The following is a 20,985-nucleotide window of genomic DNA, read 5'->3' on the forward strand; positions in this document are numbered from 1 at the left end:
CCTCGCCCTCTCCGCCCTCGCTCTCCCGCCCTCGCCCTCTCCCGCCCTCGCCCTCTCCCGCCCTCGCCCTCTCCCGCCCTCGCCCTCTCCCGCCCTCGCCCTCTCCCGCCCTCGCCCTCTCCCGCCCTCGCCCTCTCCCGCCCTCGCCCTCTCCCGCCCTCGCCCTCTCCCGCCCTCGCCCTCTCCCGCCCTCGCCCTCTCCCGCCCTCGCCCTCTCCCGCCCTCGCCCTCTCCCGCCCTCGCCCTCTCCCGCCCTCGCCCTCGCCCGCCCTCGCCCTCGCCCGCCCTCGCCCTCGCCCGCCCTCGCCCTCGCCCGCCCTCGCCCTCGCCCGCCCTCGCCCTCGCCCGCCCTCGCCCTCGCCCGCCCTCGCCCGCCCTCGCCCTCGCCCGCCCTCGCCCTCGCCCGCCCTCGCCCTCGCCCGCCCTCGCCCTCGCCCGCCCTCGCCCTCGCCCGCCCTCGCCCTCGCCCGCCCTCGCCCTCGCCCGCCCTCGCCCTCGCCCGCCCTCGCCCTCGCCCGCCCTCGCCCTCGCCCGCCCTCGCCCTCGCCCTCGCCCGCCCTCGCCCTCGCCCGCCCTCGCCCTCGCCCGCCCTCGCCCTCGCCCGCCCTCGCCCTCGCCCGCCCTCGCCCTCGCCCGCCCTCGCCCTCGCCCGCCCTCGCCCGCCCTCGCCCTCGCCCGCCCTCGCCCTCGCCCTCGCCCTCGCCCTCGCCCTCGCCCTCCGCCCTCGCCCTCGCCCTCGCCCTCTCCCGCCCTCGCCCTCTCCCGCCCTCGCCCTCTCCCCTCTCTCGCCCTCTCCCGCCCTCGCCCTCTCCCGCCCTCGCCCTCGCCCTCTCCCGCCCTCGCCCTCGCCCGCCCTCGCCCTCGCCCTCGCCCGCCCTCGCCCTCGCCCGCCCTCGCCCTCGCCCGCCCTCGCCCTCTCACCCCCGCTCCACCCCCGCCCCCCCGCCCCCGCCTCCCGCTCCACCCCCGCCACCCGCTCCACCCCCGCCACCCCCGCCCCCCGCTCCACCCCCGCACCACCCCCACCCCCCGCTCCCGCTCCACCCCCGGCCCCGCTCCACCCCCGCCCCCACTCCACTCCCGCCCCCTCTCCCTCTCTCCCTTCTTTGCCCATCCTTTCCACCTTCTCCCTGGCCGCCCTCCTCCCCATTCCCTCTCTTTATTATTTCCCTTTAATATCTGTTTTCTTGCCCCATTAGGCTCACCCAGAAATGGAGTTCCCTCCTCCAGAGTTACAGGCCATGCAGTCCAATGTGGGGGAGATTTCCCAGCACTGGATTCCCAACAATCACCAGGAACTGGAGCCTGGAACGCTGAAACCACGGACAGGTGAGCTGACGAGGCAATGGGGACAAATTCTGGAACAATTTTTTAAAATATTTTTATTAAAAGATTTTAATGTCGGGTTTAATATTGTTTCTTTCTTCTATTGTGTAATTTTACCTCATTGTTTTGGATGTTTTTGTTTAATCTGAAAATTTTAAACAACTAATTTAGCGTGGCCAATCCACCAACCCTGCACATCTTTGGGTTGTGGGGGTGAAACCCACGCAGACATGGGGAGAATGTGCAAACTCCACACGGACAGTGACCCAGAGCCGGGATCGAACCCGGGTCCTCAGCGGCGTGAGGCTGAAGTGCTAACCCCTGCGCCGCCGTGCTGCCCTGCAAATACTCATGTTAACTACAACCCAAAAAACTAAACCAATCCCCCCGAACAGCTGATGGTGACTAGCTCCTTAAAAAGGAAATGAATAGCTGCCATCTTAGTTAGAACGTCTCCACTGGCCCTCTAATGGTGAACTTAACCTTCTCCAAATGTAGAAAAGATATGAGATCACCAACCAGACCGAGGCGCTGGGTGGAGTAGGAGGCCTCCACCCAAGCAGAACTCTTCAAGGGCTATTAACAAGGCGAAGGCAAGGAAATCCACCGTCACTCCCGTCTGAAGCACCGGCGAGTGTAACACCCCAAATATTACCATCTTCAGACATGGAACCAAATCAACATTGAGTATCTCCGACTTGATATTAAAGAAAGAGGCACTGAGACTTACCAACTTGGGACAAGACCAGGCCATATGAGTGTGGTTAGCCGGCCGAGTCAGCAACGCTCACATTTATCCTCCACCCATCAAAAAATCGGCTCATCCTCGCTTTAGTCAAATGCATCCAGATCACCACCTTGAATTGAATCAAACTTAGCCAAGCAAATGAAGATGTGGAGTTAGAACATAGAACATACAGTGCAAAAGGAGGCCATTCGGCCCATCAAGTCTGCACCGACCCACTTAAGCCCTCACTTCCACCCTATCCCTGTAACCCCAAAACCCCTCCGAACCTTTTTGGATACTAAGGGCAGTTTATCATGGCCAATCCACTTTTAATCTGCACGTCTTTGGACTGTGGGAGGAAACCGGAGGAAACCCACGCAGACACGGGGAGAACATGCAGACTCCGCACAGACAGTGTCCCAGCGGGGAATTGAACCTGGGACCGTGGCCCTGCGAAGCCACAGTGCTAGCCACTTGTGCTGCCCAGTTGACCCTGTGAAAGGTCTCACTCCACACCTCACCACCCAGAATGGGACCCAATTCACCCTCCCATTTCTTTTTTTTAAATAAATTTAGAGTGCCCAATTAATTGTGCCCAATTAATTGTTTCCAATTAAGGGACAATTTAGAGTGGCCAATCCACCTACCCTGCACACCTTTGGGTTGTGGGGGCGAAACCCACCCAAACACGGGGAGAATGTGCAAACTCCACACGGACAGTGGCCCAGAGCCAGGGATCGAACCTGGGACCTCGGCGCGTGAGGCAGCAATGCTAACCCACTGTGCCACCATGCTGCCCCCACACCTTCCCTTTCACCCTCACCTCATTAAATGGAGCTGACTCCGCTGAGAGGATATAGCCGTATATGCCCAGATGGCATGGCGGCGCAATGGTTAGCACTGCTGCCTCACGCCGCTGAGGACCCGGGTTCGATCCCAGCCCCGGATCACTGACCGTGTGGAGTTTGCACATTCTCCCCGTGTCTCCGTGAGTCTCACCCCCACAACCCAAAAAGATGTGCAGGGTAGTTGAATTGGCCACACTAAATTGCCCCTTAATTCGAAAAAAAGATTGAATAAACTATAATTTCCTGATTACAGAGGCTGAAATTCTCGTTGGGGAGATTATGTTCTCCTGCTGGAGAAAAATTGCCTCTGATTGATGCGGAGCCTAGAACCAGAGGCGATTCACCATCCCTTACCATACAAATGTATAAATGGCGAGAATTGCGAGAGATTCCCTCACAAATCCCGCTACCGGGCCGCCATTTTGAGTGGGTGGCCCACTAACGAGGTCCAGTAGCTGGGCAGCCCCGCAACGCAATTCTGCCCACCTCCCCACTCCCCACAACATGCAATTTTCTTGGTCGCCCCACAGTACAAGAGTGACATGACCCCCACCGCCAGAGACCACCATTGCAGAGGCTCGCATCAGAGACCGCCCTATGAGACCCCCAGCAGAACCCCCTCATTTCAGAGACACAACCCCCCCCCCCCACCCCCCACCACCAGAGACCTCCTCATATGAGAGAACTCCACCAGAAACTTCCCCGCATTACAGAGACCCCCGCCTGGATCCCCCCACCACCCCCCATTACAGAGACCCCTGCCTGGAATCCCCCCCCCCCCCCCCCACACCATTACAGAGACCCCTGCCTGGAATCTCCCCACCACCCCCCCACCCCCACCATTACTGAGACCCCTGCCTGGAACAACCCCCCCCCCCCCCCTACTCCCCTCCCCCACCCCATTACAGAGACCCCTCTCTGGAAGACCCCCATTATAGAGAACCCTCTCTGGAAGCCCCCCATTCCAGAGCCAACTCTCTGGAAGGCCCCCATTACAGAGACCCCTGACTGGAAGCCCCCACATTACAGAGACCCTGCCTGGAAGCTAGAGAGCAGTCCAGACAGAGACAGTGAAAAAAAAAAATCACTGCTTTAAAATTTAGCTGTGCCAGTACACGTAATGGCTCAGGCAGAGGAAGCAGCACCTGTCAATTCCCAGAAAGAGAAAACCAGTCAGCTGGGTTTAACCCCCCCCAGATCTTTGATCTGCAAGCCTTTCGTTAATATCAATGTGAAGTTGATTTTACTGGGCTGTGATCGACAGCTTCAACACACGGCCAGCCAGCATTGTTTAATCTCACTTATCGAGGGGGGTGAGCGGGAGGGATGTCACTGTTTCACTGCGGACTCACAGAGAGAAGCCAGCACAGATGCAGAATTACTTGCTTTACTTGGTACAAAGTTGACTCTAGCGGTGGTGACCTGTCAGGAGAGGTCGTGCACTAAGTAGCTCCCACTGGGGTACTTATTTTTTTGGCCGTTTTTTGTCCGATTTCTGGGGTGTTCTTTTAGAAAAAAAAAACCCATCCATCCTAAGCTATACGGAGTCTGTATCTGGAGAACGCCAAGAAAGACTGGAGGTAAGTAGCCTGTGGACAGGAATTCGTCAACAGCCTCTGAGGCGTTGCATGGCTCCTGAGTACAGAAAATGGCGGAGGCATCTGCAGGCGTTCCGATCACAGCGGACATGCTTACCGGTATGTCAGCGACGACAGAGTTCAATCAGCAATTTGGGAAACAGTGAAAGGTGATGTTCGAAAGTCGATCGAGGAGGCTCTGGGTCCCATCCGAGCGAAGCTGGAGAAGGTGGCCAAGGCGGCGAAGGAGCATGGTGAGGAGTTGGAGGGCCTGGAGAAGGCTGTGTCGAGACACGGTGAGCAAATTGCCTCGCTGGAGGCTGTGGTCTCCCTGGCGGCAGGAGAGGCGAGACCTTGAGAATCAGTCAAAGGGACAGAACCTCAGAGTCATGGGGCTGCGGGAGGGTGTGGAGGGCCCAACTCCCACGGTGTATTTCTCGCAGATGTGGGAAGATAACGGGGGAGAGCGGACACGCGCCCCCTCCAGAGTTAGGCAGGGCCCATCAGACACTCTGGCAGAGGCCCTGACTGAACGAACCACCACGGGCAATGACACCGCTTTCAGGAGAAGGAGTGGGTCCTGAAGTGAGTCAAGGAACACCAAGATTGGAAGTGAGAAGGTAACCTTGTCAGGATTACCAAGATGTCGGAGCGGAGCTGGCGAGGAAGCGGGCGGCCTTCAATAAGGCAAAGGTCGCTTTATACAAGGAAGGAGGTTGGTTTGAGGTGGTATACCTGACGAGGCGGAGGGTTACCTATGAGTCGAAGGACTATTATTTTGAAATGCCGGAGGAGGCTTTATTCAGAGACATGGACTTGGTTCGAGTTAATTGAGCTCTGTGGGAGCTTTTATTGTTATGGATGAGGAAGGGTGGGGTGTCTTGTACACCTCTGTTGGTAATATTTTGTTCTTGGGTGGGATGGTTTTACATGTTGTATGTTTGTTATTGTTCTTGTTCTGAGGAGTTTGGCTTTATGTAACATTGTTGGAAATATATAACTCCTGTTGGGAATTTGGCCTTGGTAGGGGTGCTGGTTTATTTTTACTTTTTATACCCGGTTCGGGCAGTAATATTTTCTTTTTCTTTTCTCTACCCTCGGTGGGGGCTAGCAGTAAATTTAGCTAGCGAACCAGAGCGAGATGGGGGGAGGGGCTGCAGCTTGTTGGACCAGTTTTGCTTGGTTTAATGAGCCTCGCGTTTTTGTTTGTTGGGGTTAGTTAAGAGGGGGTATTGTTCGTTTTTGTGTAATCAATATGCACATTTGGGAGGGATGTTGTTCAGGGGTGGAGAGAGGCGAGGGGTGGAGCGAGGAGAGGGGAGCGTTAGTTCACTGACGGTGACTATCGAATTTTCTTTGTTTCACATTGTGAGTGGATGGGGCAGCCATCCTGAGTGGGCCTTGGGCCTCCACTCTCTGACCAGGTGTTTGACAATCTCTTTCGGGGGAAGTGACTGTGAGTTGGGGTGGGCGATTTGGTTGGTCACCTGGAATGTAAGGGGGTTGGGGAGCCCGGTGAAAAGGCCAAGAGTTTTTTGCTCACCTAGTGTGGGCTGATGCGTTGTTTTTGCAGGAGACTCATTTGTGAATAAGGAATCCGATTGCAGGAGGGGTGGGTGAGCCAGGTATTTAATTCGGGCTTTGACAGTAGGGCACGGGGAGGGGCAATTTTGATTTAAAACAAAAAAAGGGTTATTTTATCGGCTGTTAAGACTGTCACAGATCCTTATGGCAGGCACGTAATGGTCACCGGGTCGTTAGTGGGCACATTGGTCAATGTCCCTGCACCGAATTGGGATAATACTGCATTTATTCTTCCATTCCTGACCTGGACAAACATCAGGTGGTTTTTGGGGGGGGATTTAAATTGTGGTCTTGATCCTAGCCTGGATCGCTCTAGGCCAAAGTCATTGGGTCCATTGGGGGTAGTAAGGTACTGTTAGCTTTTATGCAACAGATGCTGAGGGGGGGGGGAATCCGTGGTGATATTTACACCCAAGAGATAAGGAATTCTTGTTCTTTTTCCCTGTGGATTTGGAGTTTTGCAGGCGTACGTCTGTGGCCATTGGGGAGTACGTCCGATTCAATAAGGGGATTAGATTTCAGGGGCGTCATTCTCCGACCCCCCGCCGGAGATTGGGCGGGGGCGGGAATCGGGCCGTGCCGGTTGGCAGGACCCCCGGCTCAATTCTCCGGCCCGGATGGGCCGAAGTCCCGCCCAGAAATTGCCTGTCCCGCCGGCGTAAATCAAACCTGGTATTTACCGGCAGGACCAGGCGGCGTGGGCGGGCTCCGGGGTCCTGGGGGGGGGGGGGGGGGGGGGGGCGCGGGGTGATCTGACCCCAGGGGGTGCCCCCACGGTGGCCTGGCCCGCGATCGGGACCCACCGATCCGCGGGCGGGCCTGTGCCGTGGGGGCACACTTTCCCTTCCGCCTCCGTTACGGCCTCCACCATGGCGGAGGCGGAAGAGACTCTCCCCACTGCGCATGCGCAGGAAACTTTCAGCGGCCGCTGACGCTCCCGCGCATGCGCCACATTTCCGCGCCAGCTGGCGGGGCAACAAACGCCATTTCCGCCAGCTGGTGGGGCGGAAATCCCTCCGGCATCGGCCTAGCCCCTCAATGTTGGGGCTAGGCCGCCAAAGATGCGGAGCATTCCGCACCTTTGGGCCGGCGCGATGCCCGTCTGATTGGCGCCAGTCGGCGGACATCGCGCCGTTGGGGGAGAATTTCGCCCCAGGTGTCTACAGCCAGATCCTGTCAGTGGAATTGGCCCCTGTGGATGAGGTGAAAGCGAAGTGGGAGGGGGATTTGGGACCTATTTTGGATAAGGGAGTTTGGAGTGAGGCCCTAAACTGGGTAAACTCCACATCCTCCTTGTATGGTCAGCCTGATCACACGACTCATCTAACTAAGGCAAGGAAGAATTTTTTTTCCCCAGGGGTAGAAAGCAAGTGGAAGCGGTGTTCCGGAGGCCTGGCCAACCACATCCATATCTTCTGGTTGTGTCCCAAGCTTTTGGGCCTCCTTCTTTAGCACCATGTCTGAGATTCTGAACATTAATCTGGTGCCTCGTCCTTTTGGTGGCCATTTTCGGGGTGTCGGACTCACCGCAAATGGGGGTGACGGCCACGTCCTCCCCTTTGCCTCATTGATAGCCTGGAGGCCAGTTCTGCTGGGGTGGAGATCTCCTACTCCACCTCGGTCTGGTTGAGTGACCTCATGGAGTTTCTGCATCTGGAAAAGGTCACGTACACCAGCGCGGGGGGGGGGGGGGGGCAGCTCGGTGTCGCAGTGGTTCGCACTGGGACTACGCCGCCGAGGTCCCAGGTTCGATCCCGTCCCTGGGTCACTGTCCGTGTGGAGTTTGCATATTTTACCCGTGTTGCGTGGGTTTCGCCCCCACAACCCAAAGATGTTCAGGTTAGGTGGATTGGCCACGCTAAATTGCCCCTTAATTGGAACAAATAATTGGGTACTCTAATTTTATTTTTTTTAAAGGACACCAGCTGGGGGTCGGTTGAAGGATTTTGCCGAGATGGCAGTCAATCATTTCTTTCTTTAAGGAGTTTGTCACCATCAGTTGTTGGGGTGGGGGGGGGTGTTGTTTTACTTTTTTCTTTTGGATGAGATTTATATGGTTGGTTATGCTTTTGTTATACTGTTTTGTGTTGCCTCCGTTGTTTGTGATATTAGTTTTGCTATAAATTTATTATTAAAAATGAAAAATCTTCAATAAAAAAGACACAATTGAGAACTCTAATTAATCTTTTTTTGGTCTGCGCTGAGCTGTGCCTGACTCAGGCCTGCCCAAGGCTAAGATTCCTTTATAGATGTTTACACTGTGTGTGTGCGTGTGTATGTGCGTACCCACCCCCCTCACCACAGATCCCACAGGCAGTCTGCTAACTGGGAGCGTAGACGCTACCTCAGAATGTTTCCCATTGCTTGCAGTTGTACATCAAGGTGCAGAGAGGACAGCCAATGAGAAACCAGAGCCGATCTTCAAACAGGCACTTGCACATCGAGATGCGTCACAGTCTCAACACGACTTCCTGGGCTGCATGTCACGGTACGAGAGCTCATTGTAAAGGCTCAACATTGGCAGGAGTCAGACCCGGGTTTAAAGGTATCGTAATTACCTAACTGTCAAACCCACAGAGGTTGCGTATCTGCCCAATGCGGGCAACACTCTCTCTTTCTTTACCGCCCCCGCACCTGTCCAATCCGAGTATTGTAACTCTGACCTGTTTGGATTGTTACCCCATTTATCTCTCTTTCCAAAACAAAGACTGTTGATTATTAGATTGTGCGACGAAAGTTGGTGGGGAAAGGGTCAACTGGACGATTAAGTAATAATCTTAGTTTTAAAATTAGTTTTACGTTAAGTTACTGTGAAAATCCCCGAGTCCACATTCTGGCGCCTGTTTGGATACACGGAGGGAGAATTCAGAATGTCCAAATTACCTAACAAGCATGTCTTTCGGGACTTGTGGGAGGAAACCGGAGCGCCTGGAGGAAACCCACGCAGACACGGGGAGAACGTGCAGACTCCGCACAGAGTGACCCTAGCTGGGAATCGAACCTGGGATCCCACCAGCACCTCCTGATACTGACCCACTGCAATGTCAGGGGCTCTGCCGAGTGTGTGGGGGGCAGACTGACAGTTTCCAGGATCAAGCTGTACTTCAGGACTTCACTGGACAGAAGCACACATTGGGAACTCCAGCATTGACAGTCAGTGAGCCCATTGAGATTCCCCTTTCAGTCCCGGTGCATATTCCTTTTTTTATTTGGAGAAATTTAGAGTACCCAATTAAGGGGCAATTTAGCGTGGCCAATCCACCTACCCTGCACATCTTTGGGTTGTGGGGGTGAAACCCACGCAAACACGGGGAGAATGTGCAAACTCCACACGGACAGTGACCCAGAGCCGGGATCAAACCTGGGACCTCGGCGCCGTGAGACTGCAGTGTACAGTCATGTTGTTTCAATATCGAGAGAACTCTCTTCTTCAAGACAGTTGCCATGGGACCTTTTACATCCATGAGAGAGGTACAGCAGTACCTTGGTTTTATCCAAAAGATAGCAACCGCAACAGTGCAGCATTCCCTCAGTACTAACCCTCCAACAGTGCAGTGTTCCCTCAGTATTGACCCTGTGACAGTGCAGCACTCCCTCAGCACAGACCCTCTGACAGTGCAGCACTCCCTCAGCACAGACCCTCAGACAGTGCAGCACTCCCTCAGTACTGACCCTCTAACAGTGCAGCCCTCCCTCAGTACTGACCCTCTGACAATACAGCCCTCCCTCAGTACTGACCCTCTTGACAGTGCAGCACTCCCTCAGCACTGACCCTCTGACAGTGCAGCACTCCCTCAGCACAGACCCTCAGACAGTGCAGCACTCCCTCAGTACTGACCCTCTGACAGTGCAGCTCTCCCTCAGTACTGACTCTCTGACAATACAGCCCTCCCTCAGCACTGACCCTCTGACAATGCAGCACTCCCTCAGTACTGACCCTCTGACAGTGCAGCACTCCCTCAGTACTGACCCTCTAACAGTGCAGCCCTCCCTCAGTACTGACCCTCTGACAATACAGCCCTCCCTCAGCACTGACCCTCTGACAGTGCAGCACTCCCTCAGCACTGACCCTCAGACAATGCAGCACTCCCTCAGTACTGACCCTCTGACAGTGCAGCGCTCCCTCAGTACTGACCCTCTGACAGTGCAGCACTCCCTCAGCACTGACCCTCAGACAATGCAGCACTCCCTCAGTACTGACCCTCTGACAGTGCAGCGCTCCCTCAGTACTGACCCTCTGACAGTGCAGCACTCCCTCAGTACTGACCCTCTGACAGTGCAGCACTCCCTCAGTACTGACCGTCCGACAATGCAGCACTCCCGCAGTACTGACCCTCTGACAGTGCAGCGCTCCCTCAGTACTGACCCTCTGACAGTGCAGCCTCCCTCAGTACTGACCCTCTGATAGTGCAGCACTCCCTCAGTACTGACCCTCTGACAGTGCAACGCTCCCTCAGTACTGACCCTCTGACAGTGCAGCACTCCCTCAGTACTGACCCTCTGACAGTGCAGCACTCCCTCAGTATTGACCCTCTGACAATACAGCACTCCCTCAGCACTGACCCTCTGACAGTGCAGCATTGACCCTCAGACAATGCAGCTCTCCCTCAGTACTGACCCTCTGACAGTGCAGCACTCCCTCAGTACTGACCCTCTGACAGTGCAGCCCTCCCTCAGTACTGACCCTCTGACAATACAGCCCTCCCTCAGTACTGACCCTCTGGCAGTGCAGCACTCCCTCAGTACTGACCCTCTAACAGTAGAGCAATCCCTCAGTACTGACCCTCGGACAGTGCAGCACTCCCTAAGTACTGACCCTCTGATAGTGCAGCACTCCCTCAGTACTGACCCTCTGACAATACAGCCCTCCCTCAGTACTGACCCTCTGACAGTGCAGCACTGACCCTCAGTACTGACCCTCTGACAGTGCAGCGCTCCCTCAGTACTGACCCTCTGACAGTGCAGCACTCCCTCAGTACTGACCCTCTGACAGTGCAGCACTCCCTCAGTACTGACCGTCCGACAATGCAGCACTCCCGCAGTACTGACCCTCTGACAGTGCAGCGCTCCCTCAGTACTTACCCTCTGACAGTGCAGCACTCCCTCAGTACTGACCCTCTGACAGTGCAGCACTCCCTCAGTACTGACCGTCCGACAATGCAGCACTCCCGCAGTACTGACCCTCTGACAGTGCAGCGCTCCCTCAGTACTGACCCTCTGACAGTGCAGCCTCCCTCAGTACTGACCCTCTGACAGTGCAGCCTCCCTCAGTACTGACCCTCTGACAGTGCAGCACTCCCTCAGTACTGACCCTCTGACAGTGCAGCACTCCCTCAGTACTGACCCTCTGACGTGCAGCACTCCCTCAGTACTGACCCTCTGACAGTGCAGCACTCCCTCAGTACTGACCCTCTGACAGTGCAGCACTCCCTCAGTACTGACCCTCTGACAGTGCAGCACTCCCTCAGTACTGACCCTCTGACAGTGTAGCGCTCCCTCAGTACTGACCCTCTGACAGTGCAGCACTCCCTCAGTACTGACCCTCTGACAGTGCAGCACTCCCTCAGCACTGACCCTCTGACAGTGTAGCGCTCCCTCAGTACTGACCCTCTGACAGTACAGCACCCCTCAGTGCTTTGCGTGTAGTGTCAGCCTGGATTATCTCACAAGTGTCTGGAGTGAAGCTTCTGACACATAAATGTGTCTGGGGTGTATAGCTGATGGCGGCGTATTGTTCCTCTCTCATCTTAGTAAGTGGGTAGGAGAGTAGGTTACAGCCATTCTGACCTGTCCTTTGCCTTTCCTATTACAGGCGCTCTGGGCTTCCCCGCTGGATTCTGGCAGCTTGCCTAGTTCTCTCTATCTTGGTGATGTTGTGGCTCAGTTGTGCCAGTTTAGTAACTGCCCCAGAGCAACACATGAAGTCACAGGTGAGTGATATAGAATTCATGGCACAGAAAAAGGCCATTCAGCCCTTCTGTTCTATGGTAGCATTCAGGCTCCAATTGAGCTTCTTCTCATCCTTCCATATCTCACCCTCTCAGCATTTCCTTCTATCCCTTTTTCCCCATGTGTTTATCGAGCTTTCTCCTTAAACATATCTAACCACTCCCTGTGGGAGCGAGTTCCACATTCCCCCCACTCTCCGGCTAAAGACGTGTCTCATGAAATTCCTATTGGATTTACTAGTGACGATCTCGTCTTACCCTGTGAGTGGAAACATTGGGTGAAATTCTGATGGCGCGATTCTCCAGCCTCATTACGCTCTCGCTCGAGCGAAACAAGGCCAGTGAATAGCGAGAGAGGCCAAAAATGGGAACCGCGCCAGGCGCCAAACAGTTTGCAATGCAACCGGCCCGCCTCCCAATCGGGGAAATCGGGATCTCTGCTGTAGCATGGCAAGAAAGCAATTATCACCACTTAAAACGCTATTTTCATACAATTAACGGGAGCCACTCCATATCCAACGGCCTCCCATCATTCAGCAGCCTCCCCAGCGTGAACCTGGTGGAAGGGCTTCTGTGGGCAGCCGAGGAGGTGAGTAACCATCTTTGCTCACAGGCTAAGAGCCCGGAGCAACCACAGTGCTCAGCGAGGGAGTGGGGGGACCCTCCGCACAGGTGGGGAGCCATGGGAGGATGGGGAGAGCAACCGGGGGGGGCAACTGCACTCATCACCATTATGCCATCCTGGATCCTGTGTACCCGTTCTGGCGGGCAACCCTTGTCCTTGCCCGTCTGCCCCACCGATCACCCATAGCTCTCACCGACTGCCAAGGCCTCTGGCCGTGCGGCTGAAGGCTGTCGATAATAGGGAATTGGTAATTGTGGTTAAGGGAGCACTTCACACAACCCAAGTGGATTCCCGTGGGTAGGCGGGCCATGTAGCATGTGGAAGTCATTGCCTCGCATCCCAATCACACTTTGATGCCTGGACACGGTGCTTGAACACTACGGGAGGCACCACCACGCATGCAGCAGCCAACATCCGAACACCCAGGGGATGGCACACAGCTCCGGGGACATGTCCACGGCCGGAGAGTGGGTAAGTCCTGGAGAGATGGTCTAAGGGTTCAGAGGTCGGCCCGCATTGCAGAAGAAAATGACAGAGGCATCATACAGGTTGTGCGCAAGGCTGTTTATTGTGCCTAACAATTTCCAACTCTCCCCCAACCCCCACTCACTGCTTCCCCCGGTGTCCTCAGTGATCCTCTGTGCCTTCCTAGCTCTACCACTACGTCGAGTTGTGTCCCCAGGATGCACATCAAAGGCGTAGGCAGCCAGCTTCTTACCTCGTCCTGTGGCCTTCAATGCCCCTGGCGGGGGGGGGGCTCTGGTGCCGTAGTGTCCTGGCGCACTTGTCGGTGGCACATGTACAGCCGTGCCACCCTGTCCCATGTGCTGGCTGTGAGACGCGGCCTCACCAGAGGGGTGGAGGTCGGGGAGCAGGAGGCCACTGTCGACACTCCAGGAACCCGGTGCCTGCTCCGCCCGCTCGGTGCCCATAGGGCCCTGGGGTTCACCTTGGGTTGGAGAGGCAGCTGGTTCGAGCCTGGGCTTCCCCTGTATCATCTGGCTCTGCCAGTCCTGGCGGTTCCCCATGGTTGCACCATCGTGTCGCCACCCTCGGCGATGCTGCTCCGTGATTGGGCCACGCTCTGCAGCGCCTCGGCAATGCCCACCTGCAACTGGGACAAGCTCTGCAGCACCTCAGCCATTCCCATCTGAGAGCGGGACACGTCCCACAGAACCTCATCAGCCTGGTGCTGGGTGACACCCCCCAGCAAATCGGACATTCTGCCAAAACCCTCAGCCATGGGCGTCACCTACTGCGCGCCGCCTTGGACACCTTCACTAACGGTGCTGATGTTGTGCACCGGGCTCTCCGCTGCGGTCACCACCCTAGCAGTGTTGGCCTCAGTGCCACATATTGCTGGCATCATCTCCTGCACCCGTGGTCTCTGGGAGTCCTCCAAGCGGCTATGGATCTGCTGGAGTGTTGCTGACATCTCCCTCTGAATGTCCCGGCTGCTCCCTAACGCCTCCATCAGCTGCGGAATGACCTCTTCCTCAGGCTCAGCACCAGGCTGGGTCCTGGGATCCAGCAGACCTCCGACTGCTGCCTCGCCTGGGGATTCCTGCCTCCACCTGATGTGCACCAGCAGCTGTGTGGTGCTCACCAGATTCTTCCCCAATGCTTGTTTAGCCTCCTGCTCCCCCTCCGCAGCCCTGGCGCCCAATCCATGTTTGTAAATACTTGTAGTAATTAACACCCGCGAGACTTCCGCCTGAGGGGAGCGGAGCATCGCGGAAGGGAGGAGCATAGTGTGTCCAACCCGCTAATCCCATGTAAATGAATGAAAATGCCGGCATTGCATGGCCGCGCTGGCACGGGGGCGCACCTCGTTATCGTCACCAGCGAGGGATCAGACCATGGCGCCCGAATCCGCACCGAGCACAGTCCTCGATTTTGCTCAGACGCCCCATTGTCCACCCAGTCGCTGTTCGCGTTTGTGGCGTCGGGAGGCGGAGAATTTTTGCCCATTGTCTATGTTTACCTGAACAAAGTCCTTCATCTTTTTAAAGCTCTCTCTCTGGCCTCCTCTCAGTAATCTCTCAGAGAAAGGCACTCCAGCCTGTTCAGCCTTTCCTGATGCTTATAACCTCTCCGCCTATGAATTTGTTGCACCTTCTCTATATTACTTTTATAATCTAGTTCCCAAAAGGAGAGGCACTATATTTCTATAGTGAGGTGGGAACACAATCACTTCCATTCTGGGAGAGACTCGATGAGGACTCGTCTACTGAGGTAGTATGGGCTGAGGTTAGAAACCGGAAAGGAGAGGTCACCCTGTTAGGGATTTTCTATAGGCCTCCGAAAAGTTCCAGAGATGTAGAGGAAAGGAATACAAAGATGATTCTGGATAGGAGCAAAAGGAACAGGGTAGTTGTTATGGGGGACTTTAACTTTCCAAATATTGACTGGAAATGCTATAGTTCGAGTACTTTAGATGGGTCCGTTTTTGTCCAATGTGTGCAGGAGGGTTTCCTGACACAGTATGTAGATAGGCCAACGAGAGGCGAGGCCATATTGGATTTGATACTGGGTAATGAACCAGAACAGGTGTTAGATTTGGAGGTAGTGATAGTGCTAGAGGTAGCACTTTGGTGATAGTGACCACAATTCGATTACGTTTACTTTAGTGATGGAAAGGGATAGGTATATACCGCAGGGCAAGAGTTATATCTGGGGGAAAGGCAATTATGATGCGATGAGGCAAGACTTAGGATGCATCGGATGGAGAGGAAAACTGCAGGGGATGGGCACAATGGAAATGTGGAGCTTGTTCAAGGTACAGCTACTGCGTGTCCTTGATAAGTATGTACCTGTCAGGCAGGGAGGAAGTGGTCGAGCAAGGGAACCGTGGTTTACTAAAGCAGTCGAAACACTTGTCAAGAGGAAGAAGGAGGCTTATGTAAAGATGAGACATGAAGGTTCAGTTAGGGCGCTCAAGAGTTACAAGTTAGCTAGGAAGGACCTAAAGAGACAGCTAAGAAGAGCCAGGAGGGGACATGAGAAGTCTTTGGCAGGTAGGATCAAGGATAACCCTAAAGCTTTCTATAGATATGTCAGGAATAAACGAATGACTAGGGTAAGAGTAGGGCCAGTCAAGGACAGTAGTGGGAAGTTGTGCTTGGAGTCCGAGGAGATAGGAGAGGTGCTAAATGAATACTTTTCATCAGTATTCACACAGGAAAAAGACAATGTTGTCGAGGAGAATACTGAGATTCAGGGTACTAGACTAGAAGGGCTTGAGGTTCATAAGTAGGAGGTGTTAGCTATTCTGGAAAGTGTGAAAATAGATAAGTCCCCTGGGCCGGATGGGATTTATCCTAGGATTCTCTGGGAAGGAGATTGCTGAGCCTTTGGCTTTGATCTTTAAAGTCATCTTTGTCTACAGGAAGAGTGCCAGAAGACTGGAGGATAGCAAATGTTGTCCCCTTGTTCAAGAAGGGGAGTAGAGACAACCCAGGTAACTATAGACCAGTGAGCCTTACTTCTGTGGTGGGCAAAATCTTGGAAAGGTTTATAAGAGATAGGATGTATAATCATCTGGAAAGGAATAATTTGATTAGAGATAGTCAACACGGTTTTGTGAAGGGTAAGTCGTGCCTCACAAACCTTATTGAGTTCTTTGAGAAGGTGACCAAACAGGTGGATGAGGGTAAAGCAGTTGATGTGGTGTATATGGATTTCAGTAAAGTGTTTGATAAGGTTCCCCACGATAGGCTACTACAGAAAATATGGAGGCATGGGATTCAGGGTGATTTGGCAGTTTGGATCAGAAATTGGCTAGCTGGAAGAAGACAAAGGGTGGTGCTTGATGGGAAATGTTCAGACTGAAGTCCAGTTACTAGTGGTGTACCACAAGGATCTGTTTTGGGGCCACTGCTGTTTGTCATTTTTATAAATGACCTGGAGGAGGGTGTAGAAGGATGGGTGAGTAAATTTGCAGATGACACTAAAGTTGGTGGAGTTGTGGACAGTGCGGAAGGATGTTACAAGTTACAGAGGGACATAGATAAGCTGCAGCGCTGGGCTGAGAGGTGGCAAATGGAGTTTAATGCAGAAAAGTGTGAGATGGTTCATTTTGAAAGGAATAACAGGAAGACAGAGTACTGGGCTAATGGTAAAATTCTTGGCAGTGTGAATGAGCAGAGAGATCTCGGTGTCCATGTACATAGATCCCTGAAAGTTGCCACCCAGGTTGAGAGGGTTGTTAAGAAGGCGTACGGTGTATTAGCTTTTATTGGTAGAGGGATTGAGTTTCGGAGCCATGAGGTCATGTTGCAGCTGTACAAAACTCTGGTGCAGCCGCATTTGGAGTATTGCGTGCAATTCTGGTCGCCGCATTATAGGAAGGATGTGGAAGCATTGGAAAGGGTGCAGAGGCGATTTACCAGAATGTTGCCTGGTATGGAGGGAAGATCTTATGAGGAAAGGCTGAGGGACTTGAGGCTGTTTTTGTTAGAGAGAAGAAGGTTAAGAGGTGATTTAATTGAGGCAGACAAGATGATCAGAGGATTGGATAGGGTGGACAGTGAGAGCCTCTTTCCTCGGATGGTGATGTCCAGCACGAGGGGACATAGCTTTAAATTGAGGGGAGATAGATATAAAACAGATGTCAGAGGTAGGTTCTTTACTCAGAGAGTAGTAAGGGCATGGAATGCCCTGCCTGCAACAGTAGTGGACTCGCCAACACTAAGGACATTCAAATGGTCATTGGATAGACATATGGACATGAAGGGAATAGTGTAGATGGGCTTTAGAGTGGTTTCACAGGTCGGCGCAACATCGAGGGCCGAAGGGCCTGTACTGCGCTGTAATGTTCTATGTGCTTTAAAATTACTCAAGAATCTTACTACGGTTTTATAAGCTGACGTAAATACTGATTGAAGATCTGTCAGAGTTCAGGATCTTCCTGCCTTAAACCATCACTTTATACAACAAGCGGATATCTCCAAACCTGTCCTGGGAGTGTAGAGGGAATTTACTCTGTATCTAACTCCACACTGTACCTGTCCTTGGAGTGTTTGACGGGGACAGTGTAGAGGGAACTTTACTCTGTATCTAACCGCGTGCTGTACCTGTCCTGGGAGTGTTTGATGGGGACAGTGTAGAGGAAGCTTTACTCTGTATCTAACCCCGTGCTGTACCTGTCCTGGGAGTGTTTGACGGGGACAGTGTAGAGGGAACTTTACTCTGTATCTAACCGCGTGCTGTACCCGTCCTGGGAGTGTTTGATGGGGACAGTGTAGAGGGAGCTTTACTCTGTATCTAACCCCGTGCTGTACCTGTCCTGGGAGTGTTTGATGGGGACAGTGTAGAGGGACCTTTACTCTGTATCTAATCCTGTGTTGTACCTGTCCTGGGAGTGTTTGATGGGGACAGTGTAGAGGGAGCTTTACTCTGTATCTAACCCCGTGCTGTACCTGTCCTGGGAGTATTTGATGGGGACAGTGTAGAGGGACCTTTACTCTGTATCTAATCCTGTGTTGTACCTGTCCTGGGAGTGTTTGATGGGGACAGTGTAGAGGGAGCTTTACTCTGTATCTAACCCCGTGCTGTACCTGTCCTGGGAGTGTTTGATGGGGACAGTGTAGAGGGAGCTTTACTCTGTATCTAACCCCGTGCTGGACCTGTCCTGGGAGTATTTGATGGGGACAGTGTAGAGGGACCTTTACTCTGTATCTAACCCCGTGCTGTACCTGTCCTGGGAGTGTTTGATGGGGACAGTGTAGAGGGAGCTTTACTCTGTATCTAACCCCGTGCTGTACCTGTCCTGGGAGTATTTGATGGGGACAGTGTAGAGGGACCTTTACTCTGTATCTAACTCCGTGCTGTACCTGTCCTGGGAGTATTTGATGGGGACAGTGTAGAGGGACCTTTACTCTGTATCTAATCCTGTGTTGTACCTGTCCGGGAGTGTTTGATTGGGTTTTGTCATTATTTCTCTCTGCTTATTGTCTGTCTGTCACTCTCTCTTATTGACTTGCAGCCCCTGAGCATTAATGGTGATCAGGAGGGTGAGGAGAAGAGCCCTTCGTATGGATTGACGGCTCTCATCGCCGTGTCACTGAGGGAGCAGGAGGAGGAGGATGTGGGACCTCTGCCTGTGAAAGTGGATCTGAATAAAACCCTTATCTAGAACTTTCCTATTCCCAGATTAAAGAGAAAGCCTGCCCTAACTTCCTCAAGGTTCTGAACAAAGTTGAGAAATATTGACATGTTTTCCCCTATAGCTCCTTTCATATTCAGGACTGTCACCCAGTGAAATAATCTCCTGGATTCCACTTTCTGGAATCTAACAGGAGATTGAAAAACCTTTAGACACCACGTAAACATCAGACTGCCCAGGATCCCAAATTCCTGAATCTTTCTTTTGAGTCCTAAAGGAGGAGTTTGCAGGATTCTGGGAAGATTTCAGATCCCTCTCGACCTTATTGTGGCCCCGATCTGACCTGACCACGTGTTCTCAGTGACTTGGACCCTGTCATGGAGGATCCTACTTTGATCTTTGGTCATTGTGACTGTGACAGAGTGAGTTTAGGGGAGGGGGATCTGAGTCAAGTCTCTCTTGGAGACTTTGAAGGGATTCCTGGACTGGAGGCTATTGAGAGGAGGGAGGATCCATTTGGTCTTGAATTATGGAGAGGGAGTGTTGGATTTTGACTCGTGGATTCTGAGCTACAGGAGGTGGGTTTAGATGAGTATATGATTTTGAGATGGGGCTGGGGAATAAATTGTCTTTTAAGAGGGACCCTGTGTTGGACGATGGACAAAACACCAGGGGAATTATCTTTGCTTCATTTCAACTCAACTAGGCAAGGGTCAAATCTATTAGCCTTCCTGCTAACCTGGAAGTGTTGCATTTCTTCCTGCCCTCCCCCACGCCAACCATGACTTTGCAGATTTTATACAGGAAGGAAAGGTTGGCTGTTGAGTTTCTGTAACCAGGAGAGGAAATATACATGGAAAGAAATGGAATATTGTGATTGTCTGCCCATGTGAGTGTTGGGAGAGTTAATTCAGCAACAGCTCCTGAATGTTGATGAGGACTCTGAGGGAGCCAGTTTTGTTTGATTGAGTCACCCCCCCCCCCCCCCCCAAAATGAATTGTATGTTGCCTCTGGTTACCCCCACACCCAAGGCTAGGTTTGATAAGTGCAGTACATCCATCACAGTTCCTGATAATCTTGGGGGCCTGTTGCTGCCTTTGGGACTCCGTGAGAAGAAGAAACTTCTGGCACACCAGCAAAGTGATTATTCATCATGTGTGGCCTGAGAGCATTGGCAAGCTATTCAACAGTGAAAGGCGTCGCTGATGAGCCCGTTTTAATGGAGATGGAGTTTCGAGGCAGCCCCAAGGACTGAATTGTCTCCCAATGTTCTCAGGTCCTCACCTGCAGTCCCTGCATGTACACATTCCACTGTGTGATGATCAGAGTAGGAACCCTGACTGATTCTCTACACACCACCCCCCGCCGGGTCAGAGCTGGAAGATGAGAATTATCTGCTCTGAGTACTTTAGTATCGCACTGGGTGTTGCAGCTAGTTGTCCCATCGTTCACTAGGTCCCTTGGGTTTTCTCCCCATTTAACTTTTAATTTAATTTATTGTAAAGTTTTTTAACTGCCTAGAGCTTAGACAATGTCTTGCTTGCTCTGTTTATTTGTTCTCTCTCTGTCTCTCTCTCTCGTACTCTGTCCCTCTTTGGTCTGAATCATTTGCCCTCTGTCACACTATCTCGCAGGAGCATCAGCAAATCAAATTTGACACCAAGTCACATAAGTAATTTGCACATTCTGAATTCTCCCTCGGTGTACCCGAACAGGGGACGGAATGTGGCGACTAGGGGATTTTCACAGTAACTTCATTGCGGTGTTAATGTAAGCCTACTTGTGACAATAAAGATTGTTATTATATAAGGAGATATTAGAATCAGTCGACCAAAAATCTGGTCAAAGACACCGATTTTAAGAAGTGTCTTAAGGAGGAAAGAGAGCTGGAGAAGTTTAGGGACGCTTTGGGCCTGAGCAGCTGAAGGCACGGCCACCCAGAGTGAAGCTATTAAAATCAAGTACAAACGAGGGGCCAGAATTGGAGGAGTGCAAATGTCTTGGAGGATTGTAGGGCTGGAGGAGATTTCAGAGATGGGGTGAGGGCTGACCATGGAGAGATTGAAAGCAAGGTTGAGAACTTTAAAATCGGGCTGTTGTCTAATGTAAGTCAGTGAGCATTTCTTACACTTTTTCTCTTGGTGGCCTTGTTTCTTTCTATCTCTCTTCCTTTATTTTTCTCAATGGGCTGTTTCTCTATTTCTCTATCTGAGTACTGAGGGAGTGCCGCACTGTCAGAGGGT

General features: G+C 53.0%; 1 protein-coding gene across 1 annotated transcript in view; it reads left to right on the forward strand.

Annotated features, from left to right (window-relative positions):
- tmem59l (transmembrane protein 59-like) overlaps positions 1–19,727 on the forward strand; it is a 45,559-nt gene extending 25,832 nt beyond the window's left edge. The window contains exons 5-8 of the mRNA XM_072482374.1: positions 1,200–1,329; positions 8,433–8,550; positions 11,875–11,992; positions 18,622–19,727. Of these exons, the coding sequence (XP_072338475.1) occupies positions 1,200–1,329; positions 8,433–8,550; positions 11,875–11,992; positions 18,622–18,771 (516 nt within the window). The 3' untranslated portion in view covers positions 18,772–19,727. The remainder of the gene's footprint in view (positions 1–1,199; positions 1,330–8,432; positions 8,551–11,874; positions 11,993–18,621) is intronic.
- Positions 19,728–20,985: the final 1,258 nt, after the last annotated feature.

This window comes from Scyliorhinus torazame, chromosome 18 (genome assembly GCF_047496885.1).
Source record: "Scyliorhinus torazame isolate Kashiwa2021f chromosome 18, sScyTor2.1, whole genome shotgun sequence".
In the NCBI taxonomy this organism is placed as follows: Eukaryota; Metazoa; Chordata; class Chondrichthyes; order Carcharhiniformes; family Scyliorhinidae; genus Scyliorhinus; species Scyliorhinus torazame.